This window comes from Pinus tabuliformis, chromosome 3_2, assembly GCF_031772625.1.
Source record: "Pinus tabuliformis cultivar Carrire ecotype Pingquan chromosome 3_2, CPIR1, whole genome shotgun sequence".
In the NCBI taxonomy this organism is placed as follows: domain Eukaryota; kingdom Viridiplantae; phylum Streptophyta; class Pinopsida; order Pinales; family Pinaceae; genus Pinus; species Pinus tabuliformis.
This window is the reverse complement of record NC_142302.1, coordinates 759,012,494-759,037,806: the sequence shown is the minus strand read 5'-3', so window position 1 is coordinate 759,037,806 and position 25,313 is coordinate 759,012,494. Positions and strand designations below refer to the sequence as shown.

The 25,313-nt window shown below is 33.6% G+C and overlaps 1 protein-coding gene and 1 non-coding gene across 2 annotated transcripts; both read left to right on the top strand.

The window, feature by feature from the left end:
- The first annotated feature begins 5,589 nt into the window (after positions 1 to 5,589).
- Positions 5,590 to 5,663, top strand: TRNAR-ACG (transfer RNA arginine (anticodon ACG)). Its single transcript has one exon. It is a non-coding gene; the product is annotated as a tRNA-Arg (tRNA).
- Positions 5,664 to 8,152: 2,489 nt separating this feature from the next.
- ABCG11 (white-brown complex-like protein) lies at positions 8,153 to 17,596 on the top strand. Its single transcript, XM_089416962.1, has 11 exons — positions 8,153 to 8,723; positions 9,557 to 9,636; positions 12,189 to 12,478; positions 13,467 to 13,638; positions 14,640 to 14,762; positions 14,866 to 14,994; positions 15,542 to 15,736; positions 15,851 to 15,937; positions 16,032 to 16,304; positions 16,551 to 16,658; positions 16,856 to 17,596. Exons 1-11 carry the CDS (start codon positions 8,414 to 8,416, stop codon positions 17,315 to 17,317), a joined length of 2,229 nt encoding a protein of 742 aa, XP_089273088.1. The 5' UTR covers positions 8,153 to 8,413; the 3' UTR covers positions 17,318 to 17,596.
- Positions 17,597 to 25,313: the final 7,717 nt, after the last annotated feature.

The window sequence follows — 25,313 nt, the reverse complement described above, 5'->3', positions numbered from 1 at the left end:
ATAATTTTAAGTTTTTCAGTTTACACACTTTTTTCCTGATATGAAATTATTAACCATTTATGTATATAAAAATATAATTTAATAATAAAATAATTTAATTTGTAATTAAATTTAAAAAAATATCTTTTTATATTATTTAAAAATATTAATAATATTAGTGATGAAAAATAATTAATTATATTTAATAGACAAATTAATTTACTTGAAAAAAAATTAGATTTTTTTTTAATATAGTGAAAAAACTTAACACAATTTAGTTGTCAAATCAATAATAAAACAACTATGGTTATATTGTTATAAGTGAATGCATGAACTCCTGAGTAATAGTTTGCATTCACTCCTGGATAATAATCTATTAAAAAAGACTTTCACTATTACTAAATATCACTATATCTTGAACCATTAACTTATTTCTTTAATATAACAAAAAAAAACTTTCACTATTACTAAATATCACTATATCTTAGAACCATTAACTTATTTCTTTAATATAACAAACAATAATTTTAAAATATACTACAGACAATATCTAATTCCTAAAAAAATCATTATTTTATTTTTATTTTTATTTTATAAACACAAAAGAGAAAAATATTATACATATCACTATACCACTATAATACAACGCAAGAAATACATATACTCAATTATTGCAAAAGAGTTATGTCATATGCCACAAAAAAGTTCATATATTTATTGCAAAAGAGTTATATCAGATGCCACCAAAAGTTCATATATTGAATTATTGCAGAGGAGTTATTATCGTACTTCATGCACCAATGCCATTATAATTCGGAAAGTAAAGTAATGTTGTTGTAATTTATTTTTATATTTGGTTTTTGGGGTTAAATGTGGTTGTAGGTTATATATATATATATATGAAAATTTAGTAGAGATTTGTTAAAAATATAATTTTGAATTTGAATTTATATAATTTAAATGAGTAGTTTTTAATTGTGATTTTTTAGAAAAAATTTTGTTTATTTTTTGATCTAATTTATTTCATGATTTGATAGGGATTCATTGGAATTACAAGTTTGACAAGTAATAGATAGTTTCAAAAGTGGACTCCAAAATAACTATGTGATTATTCCGAAATTTATTTAATAATAATATGGATCACAAAAGTCTGAATCAAAAAATAAACTCGTGACAATCTAAGTGCTCCAAAATTTTTGAGGGTGTTTAATCCATATATAAAATAAAATAAAAACCAATTTAAACAACAAAATCAAGATTTGATCACCAATATTTTTATCACAAATTAATAAACCTAAAAACTACTCTAATTTATATATATATATATATATATATATATATATATATATTAAATTCATTTATACATTTACAAACATATTTTAAATAATAAAATATTCTTTCTTTTATTATAAATAAATAAATAATAATAATAAAAATTACACCCATTTCCAACCTTTCACAATATTGGGATGATTTAAAACATAAAGAATTTTGATTAATCAGAAATTGCAAGCGGTTTCTTAGATTAAATGAGTTTGTTTAAAATGGAAAAGAGACCATAAATAAAGTTTTAACGAATCATATTAAAACTTTACGCTACCAAAACTTCAATCACATTCAATTTAAATTTGTCTCTGAACGTGGAATGGAATTTTAAAAATTATCACCGAAAATGAAATATCGCACAGCACTTATTTGTTAAAGTGAATTTCACCTTTTTTTAGTCATGTTACGCATGATAAGATTCCAAAACACTTCAATAGTTAAATTTGATTAATTTGGTTTTGTTTATATAAAAAAATAGTTGTAATGATGAGGTGAATGGCTAAGCTTGATCCTTAAGCTAGCTGCTCTTACTTCTACAGGACAGGAGGTTCTTACTCACACGAAAGCAAGCAGGTCAGTATAAACAGCAGTTGACCCAGAAGCGCTCGTAAGCCCAACTCAAACTCATTCATAAAGTCTAGCTCGATCGATCACATGTAAGTTGACCCAATAAAAAGCGGAGAATTGCCTCCTTGAGACCCAAAACGCTGTAGGCGGAGAACTATCTTTGGGAAAAAACGTTTTAGTAGCTTATATGCCATGGGAAGGATACAATTTCAAAGACGCAATACTCATTAGTGAACGTCTGGTATAAGGACCTTTAGGTACTCGACCATAGGGAGAGGAAGAGAGTTGCTCGTTAGAGGTACGTTAAGTGACTCGACTAACAGGACCCTTTAGGGGGCTCGACTGATAAGGAGAGGAGAGGAACTGGAGAAGAATATCGTATACAAAGAGATATCTCATTATATATGTCATTACGTAGATAAATCATTCATGTCTCTCTGTGAGTGAAATGCGAGGCCTGCATCTCGGGATAAAGTTCGTCAGAATCCATTGGCAAATCCATGAATCTGGGCAAAAGTAAATTCAACTGACCATTTAGTACGAATTCCTCTCGCCCCTAACGGGTTAGCATGAGCCATTCCGGTGATGGCTAAGGCAGGCACGAAACAACCTTCAAATTCTTCCTTACTTAAGCCATAGCTCCGACCTTCCATGCCTGACGAGATCTACTTATTCAAATGCTTACAGGATTTCTAATACCTACAATTATAGATACTTTACAATCCAAGGATTATCATTATGAGGATATTTGGCCCGAAGATGTAATTCACAAGGGTTGACGATGACAACTGTCTCTCGGCAATGACCTTAAGGCTAGTGTCCATGAAACTTACTGTTGAAACTTACTAAGCAAGTGTCCATGTAAATTACTCTACGGACTAAAAAGATAATTGGAAATAGTCACATGCGTTATCGTACAAAGAATATATGTAAATTTTCGCTTATTTCGCTTACGATGGGAAGAATCGGAACAGCTAGATTCCAAACAATAAATGGTTTCCGAACTTTACCGATGGTATCGACGAGTTTTCTACTTCATTCAAATGTGTAAAAGATCTTAGTCCGAAATCTAGACAAAGTACGAGTGATAGAATGAGGTATGGGATCCATAGATTGATCTATTGCGTAATTGTTTGATCCCGATCAAAAAAATATACTCGGGAAAAAGGCGGGCTGAACGTATCCAAAAACCGAGATGCGCAATCGGTTACCCACTTGAGGGGCATCTAGATGATGTCGCTAGAGGGAAGGAGGGCTTTTTGGAGCGTAAGGAATTGTGAAAGCCGATGTTCATTTTAGGAGGGCAGAATCAAAGTATAGTGTTGAACAAGTAGGTGTAACTGTTGAGTTCTATGGTGGTGGACTTGACAGGGTCAGCGTAAGCAGGCTCGACTGATAAGGCCGCCATCACCTTTAGGTGCTCGACTGTTAAGGATGCGTAAGCAGGCTCGACTGGCCGCCATCACCTTTAGGTGCTCGACTGTTAAGGATGCGTAAGCAGGCTCGACTGGCCGCCATCACCTTTAGGTGCTCGACCATTAGGGAGAGGAGAGGAGAGGGAGAGGAATATGGGTGTGCGACTTGTTGAAATCGATCCATATTTATAGTACAGAAGACCGATCTGTTATACACCGCTGCTCAATAGCTTAGTAGATCAACTCTATTACATAAGTTGATTCCTGATTCTTGTCAATGAGCAGATTTGATCGTATCAACCCGAACCTTCTTTCAATAATTGATCTTTATGGTGCTTCCATCATCAATTGAATTTATTATCCATGGAATATTTAGGCTCTATCTATTCATATTCGGGCTCCTAGGAATACCCATCTTTCTGCTAAACAAAATGGATTGAACCCGTAATTAATTAGACCTTTTTGATAAGTGTAGGCCAAATATCGTAAGTGAATAAGCCCTGGCTGTCTAAGGTGTCCTCCGGAGGCCAGGCACCGTACTGAGAAGCTATCTCTCTATCATCCTTGCACTAGGAAGCGCAAGCCCCTCCGGGACCTTTAAGAATGACCAGCAGTCACTTACTCATTGTCTTGGTCGGCATTCATTATATACATATTGGTACATATTACCAATATAGATAGTGAGTTACGTACATTTGATCCCGATTCCGTCGTGAATGTACGACCCTCGAGTTAGTTATAGTAACTTGTTCAGAGTCTATTTCAATACTTACCAAACAGAGACTATTGAAAGATTTCTCTTACTGTGTCCTCTCCTTTCATATTCTTATCCTAATGAATCGAAAGATTCGTGTTCGGTTTGGGAAGAGATTATGAATTCGTGAAATTTGTGAATAGATAATCTACTTTCATTAAGTAATCTATTAGATAACCGTAAACAGAAAATATTGGAGACTATAGGTCTTACGTACGCATAGCTCAGGTTCGCTCAGGTAAGGTGAGAAGGTAAGGAGGTTTACCCGCTTGTCCGCATCGGGCAAGGTCATCCCCCTTATCTATTCCGACAGACACAGGCTCTTGGTATAATGAACTGAGATAGTATTTGCAACACAGCATCCTGTAAGAGTAAAAGTACTATCGTGTTTGGGATCACACCCAATCTGTAACACTTTTTGACCACGTCTCGCTAGAGCGACTGAGATATTACAACTAGTTGTTGTACCGGAAAAACCTATGTATGAACAAGGATTGATTCTGCTTCCCCATCTAGCTACTCTAGGATCCATCATTGGTCATTTTATTATTCCAGTTAAATGCTCATGACCCAAGTAAGCTCACAAATTCGATCATGGGGGCGGCTGCTGCGGGCTGGGATAAGAAACCGGTGCTCGTTCCAAATATGGGGGCAGTATAGCGGGCAGTAGCAGAAGGAAGGGCGGGGCTGGTCATTATAAATGAATGAGATATCTCTTTGTATACGATATTCTTCTCCAACTGGCGATCAGAACTCGTTCCAAGCATTTTATTCGTAAGATAGATGCCAGATTCGAGTTGAAGTACTGATTTGACATTAAGTAATCCAAGATGAAAACCCTTTTTCAGGACGAAAATTATCTGTCATGATAGGTTTCAGGCAAAACATTGTAACAATAGGGACAAAATTTATTTGATTCCAATCGAATAGGTGTATTGCGTCGATTTTTCCGAGTCGTATATCTAGAAATCCCCGGGAATCTTTTATATTACCAATATAGATAGTGAGTTACGTACATTTGATCCCGATTCCGTCGTGAATGTACGACCCTCGAGTTAGTTATAGTAACTTGTTGGTCAATGAACAAATGGATTTACTACCCGAACTGAACCCAATTAGTAGTCGGCTTAGTCGTCTCCGTGACTATGTTAAGGCGTTGGGAAGACAGTAAGCTCTGGAATTCACTATCACTGAACAGAAAGGGAGAACAGAGAGGCAATGAAGCACGGGAGTGTGATTCCTTTATTCAAGCAAGAGTCTGTCCCAGCAGCTGGACCATAAAAAGTTTTGATTGGCGGGAAGGAACTAGCCGGTTGACTCAACGATTGTTCTTTCTTTCCTGTCCCTTATGTAATAGAGTTGATCTACTAAGCTATTGAGCAGCGGTGTAGCATCAGATCCTAAAGATGTGAGGGTTCGTCCCGTAAAAGTGTCCTAGTTGGATCAGTGATAGATTTATAGGTTTCGCTGTAAACCCAATCGGTTGCTTCCGATCACGTAAATTAATAATTCAAACCGCACTCAGAGGGAACGAATCCAGCGGAGACGGGGCCTGTAGCTCAGAGGATTAGAGCACGTGGCTACGAACCACGGTGTCGGGGGTTCGAATCCCTCCTCGCCCACCCCGAAAGGGGACAAAAGGGGTTCCGTTGGGTCATCAACTGAATTCGGAACTATCTCTGCAACCGGAGAATCTGAAATTGGCTACTATAGATAGGGTAGGATTCGTCGAGAGAGGATATGCTACAAAAATGTTCCGCAATGCAGCCTATTTGCTTGCTTGGACCTGCCTGGGATGGGAGGTTACGAAATTGAGGACCGGAGGGGCTCGACCATAAGGGAGAGGAAGAACTATTTATTATCTTTAAATAACTATTTATTCCCGATTTTATTAATATAAAGGTGCGAAAAAATAATTAATTAAAAATAGAGATGTTTTTGTTTATTTTTATGTATATGTTTTTTAATAAAATTGTTTTTTAGATTAATCATATTATTGAGATTTGGTTGACATTTTTAACCATCTAATGTGGTCTAACTTTTTAGATGTGGTCTAACTTTTTAGATGGACCATATTAGATGATTGGAAACTTCCACCAAATCTCAATGATGTGATTAATTCGAAAGACAATGTCGTTATTAGCATGAATCACAAAAGTCTAATATTTAACATATTTTTTTTTATCAATTTTGTTTAAAATTTAATAGAGATTTAAAGTTCTATGTTTAAATTGCATAGCTAAGTAAATAGTGGTCTATTTTGGAATAACGCTTCCAAAGTTCCATTCTTAAAAAAGAGTATAGATGACCTAGTTTTAAAAATTTATATGGCTATGCTAATCTAGTTTAAATTTGAAAATTTAGAAGCTTGTAAATTTTTGTAGTTAAATTTTGTAAAATGCAAAATTGGAATAATGCTGAACAAGATACTTGCATGGAACTATAATGGATAACACTAGCAAGGATGACTTATGATTTGATGTGAGGACATACAATAAAGGATTTTCACCCACTTTTTCTTTTTTTATGGGTGCAAAGTGTGTTTATGAAGTCATCATAACATACTTTTTTTTTTTTTTGGGTGCCTAGTCCCAATGGAATTCTTTGGTATCTATGTGAAATGTATGTGATTTTGGATGTTTTCAATTATAAACAAGATTCATGAGAACTAAATCTTTTTAGCAAAAATAAATTGATTATAATCCAATTCATCAAATTTCTTTTTAGCAAAATAGATTAATTATAATGCATTTAACTAAATTAATTACAACGCACCCAAAAATTATATCACCAAATTATTGCGAAGAATAAAATAGTTACACTGCCTCAAGTACCATAAATTTAATTGGTGAGAATTATGGTGTCCAATATCATAAATTTAGTTGGTGAGAATCATAATGTCAAACGATCTTCGCTGGAGTGATTTGGTTTGGTGAACAATTTGTTTCTTAACTAAATAGTTGAAGTCTCCAAAAACATGTACCATGAATAATAATATATAATATAATATTCAAATCTCGAAAACCAGAAGGTTTGGTGAATAATTTGTTTGTTAACTAAATAGTTGAAGTCTCCAAAAACATGTACCATGAATAATTTGGTGAACAATTTGTTTCTTAACTAAATAGTTGAAGTCTCCAAAAGCATGTACCATGAATAATAATATATAATATAATATTCAAATCTGGTATATATAATATAATATTCAAATCTGGTGAGACGTCCACTATGAGGTCGCCTACTCTTCTAGCCAAGACACAACAAGTCATATATACTCAATGAGATTTGAACCCTCATGTCGTGGGTTTCACCCAGTGAAACTTACTATTAAACCCCATATCACTGTATGATTCTAAAAATGCTCATTACTCATTACTCTTTAAACCAGAAGGGAGAGTTAGGGTGGTGATTCCTACTTAGTGTGTCTGCATGAAAGCGAAATTTTCGCTATAACCATGTGGTGAATCGATATCTGTAACCAGCGCACAGATTGGCATTAAAAGGCATGCTTTCGCTGACAGGAGTGAATCAAATGGGCTGGGTATTAATGAGTTGAGAATATGGAAGGGCAAAAAAAAGAATGATTCTTAATCAGAGCAACAACAGGACCCCGATTCTAGGGTTACGTGCGAGTGCAAGGTGATGTAATTTCCGGAACGTAGAGGGCCACGGAGTGGTTGGCAAGGCTTTCATAGGAATTCTATCAATTCTTCACGGGTCTCCAACTTTTTCATTAATACCCGTTCCGGGTAGATGGATTCACGCTGAATTCGGTGGAAAGAGACTTAAAAAATTGACAGTTGTTTGCAGCTTTACTATAGTTTCTGCCCGGAAAATAAAACAAAATCAGACAGGATGGATAGTGAGAAATTTATTGCAGTAAAATGGATTTTTTGACGTCAAAAATTGTGTAGTAGGTGAGGCAGTGAAGGCAGAAAACAATACATGACTGACTTCTACCATGAATTGAATTGGGTGGTGGGTTTTTTTTATGTAACAGTAATCACGCGGGGGGGATTCCGGTCAATACGGTTGGAACAATGTGCAAAGGAATAGTACATTCATAAAAGCAGCATGCCACCTTTTTCCCCATAGGTTGCCTCTCATTCATTCCTCTGAGCTACTACACCTGCCCCTACTAATCAGTTTTTCCCTTCATACACTTCTTGCTTTTCTTTTCCTACAAATTTTCCGGTATTCTTACATCACTATTCTTTCTCCTCTGCCCCAATGTAATGTATGCCTCTGGGTTGAGTTTATAACTGCATTCTGTATTTGGGGATCATGAGGTTTTCTCTCAGGTACAGAGCATAAATTTTATTGTGAGAGAGGATCTGAAAGGTGGCCTCTGGGATTTGTTTTTTCCCCTAAAATGGCAGATAGTGGGAATACTCAGAGGGTGTTGGAGATTGAAAGTGGCAGAAACAGAGGGGGCGCCCATGTCGTTGGGGGTCTGAGTCCGCTCAGCCAAACGCTGTGGAAGGAATCGACTGATACAAAGAATATTGGAAATGTGTCGGCGTGGCTCACATGGCAGGAGCTCTCTGTGACTGTTTCTATTAGCAGCGGTGAAACTCAGACTGTTCTTCAGGGCTTGACAGGGTATGCAGAACCCGGAACCCTCATGGCTCTGATGGGTCCTTCGGGATCTGGGAAATCCACGCTACTGGATGCACTTGCAGGTATATTATACCAAGTCGGTTCTTTTTACATAGAATTCTGTCCCTCTGGTGAAGGGATGTTAGTTCAAGTGGTTTGGTTATCATGTTGTTTCTGTTTTTTTTACATAAAATGTTGTTGCTGTTTTTATACATAAAAATTTGTTGCTCTGGTAATGGTAAAGGATATAGGCGCAAGTGATTTGGTTAACAATTTGTTTTCTCAAGCATATTAGCTTTAGTATTTTGGTTAACAATTTGTTTTCTTAAAATTTTCGCTCTAGTAGTCTGGTTAACAATTTACAATTTGTTTTCTCAAAATTTTCGCTCTAGTAATCTGGTTAACAATTTATTTTTTCAATTGTGTGGGTTCAAGTGTTTTCATATATGTTATAATTAATCTGTTTAATGGATTCAAGTGTTTTGATACATGTGATTGATTTGTTTGAGCATTTATGAAACAATTGTAAGGGTCAACTGATCTGTTAAGCATTTATGAAATAATTGTACTGGTCAACTAATTTGTTTGAACATTTATGAAATAGTTGTATTTTATAAAATGATGGTACAAATGCAATAATGATAACCATTCTTTTGAAATTACAAATTCCTTAAAAATTCTAATTTTGATTAAACAAAAAAAGTTCCTAGGTTCAGGAATTGTTTCATAATTAATGATTTCAGGATAGTAAACTGTTTGATTGCTATTATCTTAAAAAAAATGGACTGGGAAGTTATCTAGTTCATGGGCCAAAGAAAATTCAAATTTGTGCTCCTGTGTTGGAAGAAATTTGTGAGGGAAGGTAAAAAATAAAATATTTTTATGTGAAGCTAATTTTGTGTTAATTATATATCAGGTAGACTGGCTGCTAACGCGTTCCAGTCGGGATCGATTAAGCTGAATGGGCGAAAGCAAAAGCTTTCTTTTGGCACTGCGGTATGTTTCATGGATGGACGGAATTTTTTTTGGCTTCTGGTCGGAAAGTTGATTTTGTTTTTATTGGGAAAGCCAAATTGCTTCGCATAGATTTAGTTGGATGTTTTGTTTTTTCTTTTATTTTTTTCAGCACGAAAAAAGCTACATAGATTGTTGTTTTTTAGGATATAAAGTGTTGTCGATGACGAAAAAGTTTAGTTTTTTTTTTATTTTTTTTGTTTTGTAATTGATTTTATTGTATGATATTTTATAGTGATGAGTTTAGAGGTTTATTTTAGAGTCCAGTATGATATGTAATTTTATCTTTCCGTCATCAGATTTGAAATTTTATTTATTTGATTAAAATAAAAATTTAAAAATTCTAAAAATAAAAATTAAAAAACTATACAAAACATTTAAATAATATCTGTTCATAAAAAAAATTTACATATGAAAAAATTAGATCTCTACACTTATGTTAAATCTGTATTTAAAATAAATCTATACTGATTTTTAGTATAATTTAAATTTTATTACAAATAAATGAGAATAATAATTAATATCAAAATAGGATAATTAAAAATATTTTTAATTTAATGATGTTTGAATATAATTTTTTTTTATTAATAATTTATTAAAATTAAAAAAGTGAATAAACATACGATGACGATGGAGAACCCTTTTTCATGATATTTTATTTGTTTTATCGTTGATATTCACTTTAAGAAAAAGCGATTTAGTGTTAAAATTTATGATCCTTGAAAACTAATTTCTTCTCATTAATTGTTTTATGATTAATATTCGCTTTTTCCTATTTAAAAAAAAATGGTCATGAATGTCCATCATCTTTTTTATTTATTTTGTGATGTGATATTTATTAAAAAAATAAATGTCAAATTGGAATAAATCGCTTTAATTTGTTGGTTGTGGGAAAATTTTAAATCATTCCAGCGATTTGTTTGTTTGTTTTTTTTTTTTAATTAATATTCTGATCTATGTTTTTTAATGATTAATTCCCGTTAAAAAGTGATGAATGTCTATGGTCATTTTGTTTGTTTTATGAATGTCTATGGTCATTTTGTTTGTTTTATGATTGATATTCACTCACTTTTCCCGGAAAAGTGATGGTTGCCAAAATAGAATAAATTGTTTTTAACTTTTTCGTTAAATATTTTTATGAAGATGGCAGACAGGAATATATGTCACTTTATTATATACATGTTTGATTTATGTTTTAACTTTTTCTGGTTGAACATTATAGGAGTCTATATTAGATTATTTATTAAATATTTTGACTTTTATAATATATGTTTTTGTAAAGTTGGTTTAAAATTGATTAGAAATTTGTATAATTTCAAATGGTTTTTTCTAAAATTGAATTTATTTATATATCTAAAATATATTTTAATAATACCCTGTTTTATTTTCCTTATAGAAGCAAGTATTTCTTTTATTGAGAGTTTAGTTATGATTAGGTTTATGTTGTACAAGCACAAACTCAATAACATAGACGATCATAGACTTCTTAATCTAGCTTTAAATTCCAGCCAAAACCACCTAAGGCTCAATCGAGGGTGGCATAAAGACACAAGGGCTTGGTTAAACTATTGGGGGATCAATGAGAATGATGCATTGCAAAACATAAATAACATTAAAGATATTGTTACTTTTAAGTTTAAAGAAAAAATGTGGCATGAGAAAGATTTAGCGGCTAAAAGAAAATTAAGTTATTAGAACAAGGTCATCAACCCCACCCTAGAAGATCAAAAGTATCTCTCTATTTTAACTAGCTCAAAGAAGAAAATTAATATAGCAAAGATTAGAACGAATTCTCATGAGCTCCATAGTGTTGGGCAGTGCCTAAAACGCCATGGATGGAAATGATCTGCGATATATGTGAGAATAGGAACATCGAGGATGAAAACCACTTCCTCTTAGAGTGCCCCACGTACAACCACCATTAGATCTCGGTTTCACAATTTTTGTTACAATACTAACCTTTCTAGCCTTTTACAATATCAAAATTATAGTGAGCTCGGGAAGCTTCTCTCCAAGCTTGTTGAACATAGGAATAAAATCTTAAATCAAAATAAATAATTTGTTTCTTTAAATCCGATAGACCAATTTTTAATCTCGACAGACGTGAACCACCATCATTATTATTATCAATATAAAATTACAATTTTAAACTGAAATGTTTTATCATCAATATAAAATTACAATTTTAAACTGAAATGTTTTTTAATATTATAATAGCTATATAAGAACAAATTTAATAATTATACTGTTCGGAAAATCTCTTTGGGGGAGTGCAAGGAAATAGTATCGGAAAACAGGATTGCTTTTTTAGAACTTGCTCAAAAAGATAACACAAACCGCGTTGTCTTTTCTGCAAGTTTTTCTGGTTTAATTTTTTTAAAATCCCGCCGGAATTTAGATCTCAAAAATTATCGTTATCGTCATTCTCTCAAATTGATTCCCAGAGGCGGTTTTTGGGTCTTCTGAGCGGTTTGAAATTGATATTGAAGAGCAGTTTTTGGGGTTTCTGAGCGGTTTTAATTGTTTACTTGCAGGCTTATGTGACGCAAGATGATACTCTGATTGGCACATTAACTGTCCGTGAAACAATAGCTTATTCGGCTCGCCTGCGGCTCCCTGACAAAATGCCCTGGTCAGAGAAAAGCGAGATCGTGGAGAGCACGATTGTAGAGATGGGCCTCCAAGATTGCGCGAATACGGCCATCGGAAACTGGCACTTGAGGGGAATCAGTGGAGGAGAAAAGCGAAGAGTCAGCATTGCTTTAGAGATTCTGATGAGACCCAGGTTGTTGTTCCTGGATGAACCCACCAGTGGATTGGACAGGTAAAGGGATATTTGTGATTTTGTTTTTTTTCCTTGGATAATTGTTATTTTAACTAATATTTTTGGTAGTGGAGTGAAATGGTTATTATTATTTTTGTTGTCTAACATGGAAAAAAAATATTTTGATTTTTGATTTATAAATAATGAAGGTATGTAATTTAGAGATTACATATTCCAGAGAAGACTTTATTCATAGATTAAATCAACTCAATGTCACTCGTGCAAAAAGCAAATATCTGTATTGCAGTTTCCATGGCAGTTTCAAAAAATTACAGACTTTACAGTGAGAGCTGAGAGCATTACTGTGTAGACCAGGAGAACAAAAACATGTATAAAAACAGAGGAAACAGAGTGCTGTGTAACAGAGTCTGCTGTCAACATTCTGAATTCGATGAGAGTGCTGTGTAACAGAGCAAGTCTGCTGTTAACATTCTGAATTCGATCATGAAATGTTATTGGGTTGAAATCTTCTCTAGTGATTAGATTAATTAAAAATGTTTTGATAAATATTGTTGTAATAATTTTCTGCTTTTGAATATTATTGTAGTGGCTATCTTGTATCAATATTATTGTAATGGTTTTGTGTCTATAAATATTATTGTATTGGGTTGGTGTCCAGATTTTCAAATTAAATATATCTATAAATTAACTTAGTATCAATCAAAAAAAGCTTTTTTTTCATTTTTTGAGTTTTATAAGATTTAGATATGGCAACAAATAACGACTTGCTCATAAGCCATAAATGCACTGGAACTGTATTAGATAACTGAATTACCAAAATTCAACCATGAAATATACAACCCAGTGTATATATGGGCCATTGACAAACTGGTTATTTGTTCAAAGATTTTTTTGTTTTTTGTTTTACATTGGAGGTTGTTTGTATGCTTTTCATACATACCCATGATAATGTCGATTGGTGTAATGCTTGAATTAATTGAACCTGAAGTTGATCGTATTAATTTTTTTTTAAAATTGTGATGAACAGCGCATCGGCATTTTTTGTAACCCAGACATTACGTAGCTTGGCCCGAGACGGGCGCACTGTAATAGCTTCTGTCCATCAACCAAGTAGCGAGGTGTTCGAACTCTTTGATAGTCTCTATTTGCTTTCAGGAGGGAAGACTGTATACTTTGGAAAGGCGTCCGAGGCCTGCGAGGTATAGATTATATATACTGTGCACTATATTACTTGAAAACAAAAACCAGAAGCGCTGTTGTGGTGCCAATATTGACTAAATTATATGAATTGATGTAATGCAATAGCTTCTATAATCATGAAGAGTGGCCAAAGGATTTAAGTTTGAATTTTTGTGTGTATGTTAACTAAATATGAAATTGATGTTATCCAATAGGTTGTATAGATCAGGAAAGTGGTCAAAGGATTTAAGTTTGAATTTTTGTGTGTATGTTAACTAAATATGAAATTGATGTTATCCAATAGGTTGTATAGATCAGGAAAGTGGTCAAAGGATTTGGGTTTAAATTTTGGTGGTTACAGAATTTTGAGCTTTATGGTGTGTTTTGATGGAGGTTGAGAGAATATGATTTTATAGTGGTGTAAGTTATTTTAAGTTTTATGAATAAACATATTGGATATATAAATGGCTGAATTATTGCCTTGACACCAAAATTTTTATGTAATAGTAAATTTTCAAATCTTTATCATTATCTTGAATGGGTAGTTGGTCTATGTTCTTAATGTGGCCGTTGTTAGTTTATGTTATTAGAGTAGTGATTAGTTTTTTAAGAATGGTGGTTAGTTTCAGAGGTGCGACTGTTAGTCCAATACCCCTGTTCCTACTCCTAGGATATAACTAGGGATACCCTACTTCTAAGACATAACTTGGGATAATCGAACCTGACATAACTTGGGATAATCGAACCTGGACCAAAACTCTGGTATGCAAGAGTGAATACCCACATATCATACTGCTAAGTAAAAAGATACTTCATTGCCGGAGTAAACGTGCTGTGCATCAATTTAATTTATAAGAGTAATGGAAGCTTTTAGTTACAGCTAAAAGATAAGACTTACAACTGTCTTAGATTGAATTTGTTTTCTTGTTAAACATCTCTAATTTTCAAATTTTGGTATTGGTCCTAATTGGAACTGTGCACAACGTTGCAGACTACTAATTACTTGCTGTCGGTTTTCCAGTTTTTCGAGCAAGCGGGCTTCCGTTGCCCGCCCTTTCGAAACCCATCTGATCACTTCCTCAGGTGCATCAACTCTGATTTTGACAAAGTGAAAGCGACTCTCAAGGGATCCATGAAATTGCGGGTAATTACAGCGCTGTGATTGGAACCAGTACTGCTGCATTTTGTGCAGAAATGTGAATCTCAGTTGTACCCATACTAAATTAATTTTCCGTGGTTGTGAATAGATGGTTAAATCAGACGATCCATTGGAGAAAATCACTACAGCTCAAGCCATTCAAATTCTTTTGGACAATTATCGGTCGTCTGAGTATTACCAGGCCGCACAGGCAAGAGTGCAAGAAATATCTCAATTTGTAAGTGTTCCTACAGGAATCTTAACTCCTTTTCCAAGAAGTGACCTGTTATTGTGTTTATGAGGCTGAATATTGATAAATCTTGTGGGGAGGGGGCAGATTGGAGGGGGGCAGAGCATGGTATAATTTTCAATCAACCAAACTGTAAATTGAGATTAAGGACCGCTGAACTTGAAAATTATGCTAGGAGTTTGGCAAGTGGATTAATACAATTTAGAGTTTGAATGGTCAGGAATTCCATATTGAAAATTATGCTAGGAGTTTGGCAAGTGGATTAATACAATTTAGAGTTTGAATGGTCAGGAATTCCATATTTATTTCTTCCTATGTCTAAAGTTGTGTGGGATAAACCAGTGCTTATCGTGTGTTTAGGGAAGTGGACTACTCTCCTCTCGTAGTTTTTTATTTCTGGGATGTGATCAGGGTTTTGGTTTAATGGCAATTGTCGTTCCCAACCTGCTGTTATTACTATAAAATTCTAATAATTTCAAGCTTGTATAAAATTGTTATTGCTATAGAAATCTGATGATTTCTAGCTTGTTTGCAGAGAGGAACAATTTTGGATTCAGGAGGTAGTCAAGCTAGTTTCTTGATGCAAGCGTTCACTCTAACCCGAAGGTCTTTCATCAACATGTCAAGAGATGTTGGTTATTACTGGCTTAGGCTTGTCATTTATATTCTTCTCACCATTTGCATTGGAACTATCTACTTTAGAATTGGTACCAGCTATGATTCAATATTGGTAAGAGATTTATTTATATTCATTTTACTCATCATGTTGGATCAGCAAAAACTCTTTTGTTTGGTATAATTTTTTAGCTTATTATTCATTAAACTTATGTTTGAATTATGCCAGGCAAGAGGAGCTTGTGCTTCCTTCGTTTTTGGCTTCGTTACCTTTATGTCCATTGGGGGCTTTCCCTCGTTTGTTGAAGATATGAAGGTGATTTATTCCACCCCACAGCAGTTTTAATATCTTTAGCTTCAGGTGTTGCAGAGAAATGATTGGAGGCTCCTTTATTATTTGCTCATTACAGGTTTTTCAGCGAGAAAGGCTCAATGGACATTATGGTGTAGTAGCCTTTGTAGTGGGCAATACAGTTTCAGGAATGCCATACTTGCTTCTCATTTCAGTTATATCAGGAACAATTTGTTACTACATGGTTGGTCTGCATCCAGGAATTGTCCATTACATTTTCTTTACAGCAGGTTTATATGCAAGCGTTACAGTGGTGGAGAGTCTTATGATGGCCATAGCTAGTGTTGTGCCGAACTTCCTCATGGGTATAATCATAGGTGCTGGTATTCAGGTAATCATCGGAACTTTTTATTCTTTATCTGTTTTTGGTACATTTTTTTGGTTATCTTTATTTAGATGGCATATTTCTGAAATATTCCGAAATCTCATGAAATCTCATAAAATAAAAGCAAGGTCAAACAATTAATTTGATTACTTTCCATCCGATTCTAAAATATCTGTAACTAAATTAGTTATATTATATCAAATTTCTTAATTTATTGATTTTTGAATAACCTTGTCAATGTTTACGTTCCAGGGAATATTCATGCTAGTGTCAGGGTACTTTAGGCTTCCTAAAGATATTCCAAAGCCTGTGTGGAGATATCCTATGTCGTATATTAGTTTCCATTATTGGGCTTTGCAGGTGAACAAATTTGGGTTTGGTTTGTTTTCAATATCTTACAAACATATAAATTTAGATTCATGGTTAGAGTTTCAATAAAGAAGTTTTGGAACTCATAAGTTTATGCAACATCTTTATTTGCTGTGTCATGAATGTTTATGGCTAAAATGAAAAAAGAACTTTGATTCTCTAACAAGGCCTTGGTTTTGATTTCTCAGGGTCAGTACCAGAATGACTTGTTAGGTCTGGAGTTTGACAACCAGTATTCATTCATGCCCAAGATATCAGGGGAATATGTTGTTACCCAGGTGTTCCAGATAGATGTAAAGCGGTCAAAATGGTGGGATCTTTCAGTCCTATTCAGTATGATCATCATATATCGCATTATCTTTCTTGTGATGATCAAGATCAGTGAAGACGTTACTCCATGGATCAGAGGGTTTATTGCCAGAAGAACCCTAAAAAAAAAGCAGAACGTGTCGATGACAACTGTGCAACCTTTGAGGCCAGGATCATCTCCCCTGCCTCATCCCACACCCTCGCATGCTCGTCTGGATTCTTCTCCATCACTAAATACCTTTGTTTATCAACCCGACCAACAATCGCATGCTCGTCTGAAATCTCGTCTGGATTCTTCTCCATCACTAAATACCTTTGTTTATCAACCCGACCAACAATAGTTTATTTATTTATTTTCTGATAAATTTAGTAGCAAAGAAAACAACAGCACATGGATTTCAGTGGAGTTTGTAAAAGCAGGCCCGGATTCTTCTGGTAGCTATCCATGAATTCTTGTATGCAACCTGCAACAACATGTATTGATTATACTTGTAGTTTCTGGCACCAGGCAGACATACTGTTTACAGTCATGACTGAAGATTTATTTCATTCATGGTTTTGTTACTGGAGTAGACAGCACACTGTGAAATATAAATAAAGTGGAATTGAATTGTCCATGATGCAGGATGTCTTCATAATCTTATTTTGGGGCTGTTGTGGCCAATTAGGGTAATTTAGGTTTGCAAGCTTCCCCTACTGTACTAGACAGCTCAGTGTGAAATATAAATAAAGTGGAAGTGAAAGTTGATCATGATGCATGTCTTCATAAGGGGTAATTTAGGTTTCCAAGCTTGCAGGGACTTTTGAGGCATGATCAGTTACAAAGGTTAATCTTTCGAAAGAAAATGTGGTTGCATGGATTGGAGGTTAGCAGCTTCTGTAAAGGATTTCTTCATGGTAGTTGAATTGATGGTTAGCAGCTTCTGTAAAGAAAATGTTCATGGTAGTTGAATTGATGGTTAGCAGCTTCTGTAAAGGAAATGTTGATGCTAGTTGTGAATTGTGAATTTGTAATTTGTGTTTTGTGAGCTTGTATTTTCCATCTTCAATAACACAATGTGGATAATGGGTTATGTCCATATTGATCTACTTTGATTTTTTGTCATTGACAGTGTTTACAATTTGTATTTGCTATTAACAGTGTTTTCAATTTGTATTTGCTATTAACAGTGTTTTCAATTTGTATTTGCTATTGTCAAGTCTTATTATCGTAATTGGTAATAATTGGTTGAGGATGGGCCTCTTTAGCAAGGTCACCCAGATCAAATTTCACGGGATTTTCGGGTGTGACTTTGACTACTAGATGTCCTCAGTCCCGCTTCTCAAGCCACAAGTCAAGTTTGGAGGATCACAGACAACTTAGACAATTAAAAAAAACTTGTAACTGCCATTAAAATTATCTAAATCAAACCTAAAAGATCACAAACAAATTGACAAATAAAAAAAAACCTGTAACAAATTGACAAATAAACAAAAACCTGTAACGGACTTTAAAATTATTTTACAAATTTTTATGGCTTATCACACATTTGTTAAAAGCAGTTACAGAGCGTATCACAGATTTGTTGTTAAACAGTTACAGAACGTACACAGATTTGTTAAAAAACAGTTACAGAACGTATCACAGATTTGTTGTTAACAGTTAAAGAACGTACACAGATTTGTTCAAAATAGTTAAAAACAGTTGCAGGTGTCAGAAATTTGGTCAAGATAATATACCTGAACATGGATTCTTTGGAACCTCTCGTTCTCCTTCAATAATAAAGGGGTAGATAAAAAAAAATTCTCATTCTCCTTCCATAATAAGCGGGAGATAAAGAAAAAAATCTAGGAATAAATTTGAAATTTTTTGATTATTTATAATATTAGAAGGTTAAGTTTATCATTATTATTATTATTTTTTCAAATCCATTTTACAAAATTTAGAAGTAAAAATTTCTATGATTTTCAAATCCATTTAACAAAATTTAGAAGTAAAAATTTCTATGATGTAGATTAGTTTAAGTAAAAACTTTTATGATATAGATTTATCTAATAATTCTTTAGATTTTTTATAAATTAAATTTTATAAAAAGCTAGCTGGAATATAAATATTATTATTAATTTTTATTTTATTTTATTGTTTTAGTAAAATTTAATTAATTTTTTTTAATATAGATTTAAGTAAAGTTGATATAGTTTTTTTAAAAATTGAAGGTTGATAAGAATTATTTTAAGAGTTTGTCTTCTTGGTTGCTCACTAAAATATCTTATTATTCAAATTTCATACTAGAATTATTTAATTTCAAATGCTTAAACTATTTTATTTTTATGAAATATTTTTTTAATTAAAAAAATTGTATTTTAAGAATTTGATATTTTTAATAATTATGATTTAAATTAAAAAAATATTTTAAATTATTATTATAATTATTAATTAAAAATTCATATTAGAATTATATAAATTTCAAATATTTAGATATTTTATTTTTATAATTTTTTTAAATAATTTATATTTAAGAAATGTGATATTTTTAATAATTTGATTTAAATTAAAAAATTATTAATACAATTATTAATTAAAAAATAAAATTCTAACGTGAATGTGTTTTATTGACATTTTGTGTATTACAATATTACTCACTCTCTATCTATATATATATTATTTATTTATTTATAATATAAGAAATTAATTTGAAAGATAGACTTAAAGATGCAAAAACTTTACAATATCCATAGTCTTAAAAAGAAATTCTTCCCTAACCTTATATATATAAAAATGAAAAAATATTCCGTAACCTTTATTACGTTTTTATTGTTTCACTTTCCTTTGTTTTAATGTTATCTTTTTTTATTTGCCGAGGGTAATGTTGCCACTGCTTTGCCGTTTGCTATATATACTGCATGTAATCTCTTTGTTACTTTTATATTTATGTTTCTTTTTGTTCTTTTGATTAATCTTTTTTTGTTTGGGACTGGTATGGTCGCTACTAATTCACTCTTTATAATCTATTTACATTATTTTTCTACCTGTTTTTTCAAAATTTTAATATAATTTATTTTTTTATAGCTATGTAATATGGTTTTAGATTTTTTTTGAAACATTGAATAAAATATTTTCTTTAACATTTTATTTCATATATAAAAAATAATATTAAATTTAATACACTTGAAAAAATATATATATATATATATATACTTCTTAAAAATTATTGGAAAATTCCATTGATATATGAACATAATTATTTTACAACATCTATTACCTATAATCATCGAATTTGAAAACTTAATAATGACAGTTACGGTTTTTTGAATTATACATTATGAATATCGCTTAGACTTTAATCTATGAATACATTGTGATATAAAGTCAGAGGGGGACATTTGTCTGGCCCTCGTGCTAGCTCAGAGTTAAACGAGTACACTTGTTACTTTCGTGATATTCTTCATTAAAGATCATGTACTATAAGATTTTTCACCGTAATTGGAGGTTCGGTTTTACACAACATTTAGCACTTACCTTATGGTTCGCACTACTCAACATTAACTCTCGCTGATCACTGTATTGGCTTAGGCGCAAGTGGCGACTTGTTGGAGTTATTGTTGTAGGCCCTCATACATGGTAACCTTGGGCACTGCTCTGGATCAACGGCTTCGGTATCTCCTTTAGATTGGACAGTGGAGTGTTTTCTTGTTTTGCCTAACCCTCAGATGGGTATGTGTGTTCGTCATTCCTCCACTCTAGTTCATGCTTCTGGTAACTATTGGTCGATTTGCATTCCCTGTTTGATGGACCCCTGTTAGTGTCATTTGTCGAGCTTTGAGTTCTTTTCTACTTCCTGTATTTGTTGTTAGGCTTGTCTGCAACTCCGGAGACTGTTGGCTTACAAGGTGTGAACTTATCTACAGTCGACTCACGCCTTCAGACCTTCCAGGTATTGCTAATGGAGACTTTGTTTTGGGTCTTTCTTTTGTTTTATTCTTCTACTGCTATTTTTGCTAACAGTATATTAATACATGCTTATTTCCACCCATTCGAGGTGGAGGGTTTTTGTAGAGGGCGTGAAATGGACAAGTCGCAGCTCCTGCTTGTTATGAAGCCCTCGGTTCGATTTGGGAATAGGGTTATAAAAATCCCAGGTATGCAAGAGTTTTGTAATGAAATTGAAGTTTTAGGATTATGGTTTCGTGGAGAGTTTTGGCTTTACTCCTTGCCATGACTGCAATATTTTGGTTACCCTCTATAATTTCGAATCTATTTTGAGTTTTCTGAGGCCTTTCGGTGATGAACAAGTTGTTAAATTTATCTGGCGTCAACCGGCTTAGTTATTTGTATTATCTTTAGTTATGCCGAGGGTGAAGAGATTCGAACCCTGGCTGGAATAGATACAACTTGGTACCGAGACTGTTGACTGAAAATATGTGTATACTTGTTTTGTTTTACATTCTAAATGTTTCTTGGAATACAAATCCGTTTTGTTCACTTAACTTCTTTCTGTAATTGTTCCTGTGTTTATTGTTAGATCTCGACCAGTAATTCTTTGCTTGGTTGATAATATTTTTAATTAACTCAGAGTTTCTTCGAATGCCCTATGCAGGTTTAGGTTCAAAAATGTCTATTGATTCTTTCTATTTCAAAAGTTTTACTGCTTTGAAGTATTTACAGAGACTCTATCTTCGGTAATGTTTGCGTTAATTGAAAGAACAATTGATATCTATGCAGTTACCTTTCGACTGAAGACCCTTGCGGGTCCCTAATAATTTTGTGGTGAGGCTACATACCTAATTTTTTGTTTCACTTTCTAAGGCTTTGGTTCTGGGCATGTCTACAATTCGAAAAATATTCTGAATAGTATGTGTTGTTAACTGCTTATAAACAATGCCCATATAATAGTTTTTTTTTTTTTTTAATTAACAAAAGATTTATTAATTTTCTTACGTACTGTAATTTCTGTGGAACAATTTTTTTAATAATAGAATGAATTCTGTGCTCCAACTATAACATATATATTTAGAATTATAACTGTACGGAACCTTATAACACTACTTGTTATAGACTTCCGAAATTCATGAACTTTACTCTGCTAATCTTTTATGTTCTCTTCTAATGTCAATAATTGGTATGATAGTTAACTAACATTCAATCAAGCTATTTCATTCTTGAACCACTGAGATGATCATTACTTCTATATCATGATGAGAACGAAATCTACTTAATAAGCACTAATATTATTACTTATTTGTACCACTATTTGGTTGAAATATTCATGATTCAGTTTTGCAACCAGACCTGAATCTTTCTGTATCTTTGCCTCCCAACCTTGAGATCTACTTCAGTAGTCTCCCCCTGAGATTTCATGTTCACATGAACTCTTTAGTTTCTTGAGACTTACAATGTTTGCGCCCTCTGGTCCTAACCAGACATGGCCTTTTTAAACTGCCTGACTCTTCAGCACAATATCTTCCCTAGTAACTCTTCTCTCTTTTTCCTTGATCTTAGATACTTCTATCCTCTTGATCTCTTGGTTAAAAACCTCAAGAAATTAGTTAGGAACAACTAACTGTTACCCTAACTGTTTATTACGTAAAATAATATTTACTGATAATTGTTGTCTTCATTCAAAAAATATTAACTTCCAAAATGGTATTTTTAAATTAAGAAAATAAATAGTTGTCCAAACTGCAGTAATTAAAATATTTACATAGTTTGGGGGATATCACATCTTCCCCCCCAAGATGTAACATCGTCCCGATGTTTTCCTTCTGAAACAAATTTGGAAAGGTCTCCTTCATAACCTGCTCATCTTCCCAAGTGGCCTCTTCAGGCCCAAAGTGCTGCCATTGCACTTTAACCTAGGTGATAACTCGTTTCCACAACGTTACTTCTCTCCGATCTAGTATACTCAGAGGTTTGACCAAGAACTTGCCTTTTGGTTCAACTTACATAGCAGCGAACGACTTAAGTCATCAATCAACTTCTTTGATATATTTGTATTAAAAAAAATTCCTCGAATATTTTACCTGAATGTTTTGCCAATTGATTACGTGTTTAGGATCATAAATGTATTTCTTAAGTAAAGAAATGTGGAAGACATTGTGCACACGAATGTGGCTGGGTAAAGCAAGTTGGTAAGCCACTGGCCCGATCTGAGCTAAGATTTGAAATGGCCCGCAAAACCGGGGTGCTAGCTTAGCACATCTGGTCCATTGCAATGTACTTTTCTTAGCTCGTACTCTAATGTAAACATGGTCTCCTACTTGAAATTCTCAAAAACTTCATTTCCGATTAGCAAAGTTATTTTGCCGGTCTTGAGTGGCCTTTAAGTTGTTTCTTACTTTCTTTACCATTTCTTCCAACATATCCGGTCCTAACATCAACTTTTCCTTTGGTCCACTCCAACTCAATGGTGTTCTACACTTACACCCGTATAATACTTCAAAAGGACTCATCTATAAAGATGTATGGTATCCATTGTTATAAGAAAATTCTACTAAGTGCAAGTAATCTTTCCATTTCGAACGTTGTTGTATAACATAAGTTCGCAACATATTTTCAACCACTTGGTTTAATCTCTCTATTTGTCCATCCGTTTGAGGATGATAAGCGGTACTGAAGTGTAGTTGCGTGCCCAATCACTCGAAAAGGGCCTTTTAGAAGGCCGATTTGAATTTCACATCACGATCTAAGATGATCATTTTGGGTATACCATGTAGCTTGAAAATGTGTTGCATGAAAATGTTAGCAACCTGCACCACTTTATAAGTTGACTGGACTGGTATGAAATGAGTAGATTTTCTCAGTTTGTCTACCACTACCATGATGGAGTCATTTTGTCTTTTTGACTTAGGTAGTCCAGTGATGAAATCAATGGATATGGTTTCCCATTTCCATTCAGGAATAGGTAAGGGGTGGAGTAAACCTGCTGGGTGTTGGTGCTCAACTTTTATTTGCTAACATTCCAAACATTTGGCTAAATATTCTGCTACCTCCTTCTTCATTCCAGGCCAAAAAAATTCCTTCTGGCAGAAATCATTTTCTGGTATCCAAGATGGCCTGCACAAGGAATCCTATGAAATTCATCTAAAATTAAAATTTTAAGATGTTTTTCATTAGGTACATATAACCTCTTCCTATAAATCAGTAATCCTTCTGAATTTACCTCATATCCTAATTGTTGTTCATGGCTGTTTGGAATTTTTTCTTGCTGCCATAAATGTTTGTATACTAAATCTTGCATGGTTGTTTCACGAATCTGCTCATAAAAAGTTGTTTTTGATTCACTGAAAGAAATTTCATATAAACAATTTACCTTTCAACTTAGAGCATCCGTAACCCGATTTTCTTTCCCCTTCAGATGCTTGATTTCAAAATAGAATTCGCTTAGGAAATTGGCCCAACGAGCTTGTCTAGCATTCAAAGTGGGTTGCTTAAATTAACTTGTTAGACTATGATGATCTGTCAATAGCAGAAATTTCTTATCCATTAAGTAGTGCCGCCACATTTTCAAGGCATGAATCACCGCTGTCAGTTCCAAATCATATACAGAATACTTTTTTCAGTACTCCTTAAGTTTCCTTGATTCATAAGCTACAACCCTGTCTTCTTGCATTAATACACCACCTACACCCTCTTTGCTAGCATCTATACAAACCACGTATTCCTTGTTGGGATCAATGATGCTCAAAACGGGTGCAGTGGTGAGTAGATGCTTGAGCTGGTCAAATCTCTTTTGGCAGTCGGGGGTCCATTTAAAGACTTTCCCTTTCTTTTGCAAGAATGTGATAGGATATGCCACCCTAGAAAACCCTTCTACAAACTGTCTATAATATCCAGCTAGACCCATGAATGATCTTATGTCAGCTACATCTTTCGGTACTGGCCATTCCATGATAGTCCTTATTTTCTCTGGATCTACTGCAATGCCATCCTTGGTGATGACATGTCCTAAATATTGGATTTGATCCTTAAAGAAGTCACACTTGCTGTATTTGGCAAACAACTAGTGTTCTCTTAAGACTTGCAGAACAATACGGAGATGTTCCCTATGTTCTTCCAGGCTTTGAGAATAGATTAGTATGTCATCAATAAAGATTAATACAAACTTATCTAAATATTGATGGAATATGCTATTCATGAGACACATGAAGGTGGTTGGGGCGTTAGTTAGTCCAAAAGGCAGCACTACGAACTCATAATGTCCATAACGAGTTCTAAATGTGGTCTTCGCTATATCCTCCTCCTTTATCTGGATCTGATGATATCCTGAGCGTAGATCGATCTTTGAGAAGACTATGGCACCCTTTACTTGATCAAATAACTCATCAATACGGGGCAAAGGATACTTATTTTTAATGGTC

Bases quoted from the DNA above. Each gene is read 5' to 3' on its own strand.
- ABCG11 (XM_089416962.1), top strand. From the start codon at position 8,414: ATGGCAGATAGTGGGAATACTCAGAGGGTGTTGGAGATTGAAAGTGGC. The intron at 13,639-14,639 runs GTATAGATTATA...TCGGTTTTCCAG, and splicing joins AGGCGTCCGAGGCCTGCGAG to TTTTTCGAGCAAGCGGGCTT. The intron at 16,659-16,855 runs GTGAACAAATTT...TTGATTTCTCAG, and splicing joins TCCATTATTGGGCTTTGCAG to GGTCAGTACCAGAATGACTT.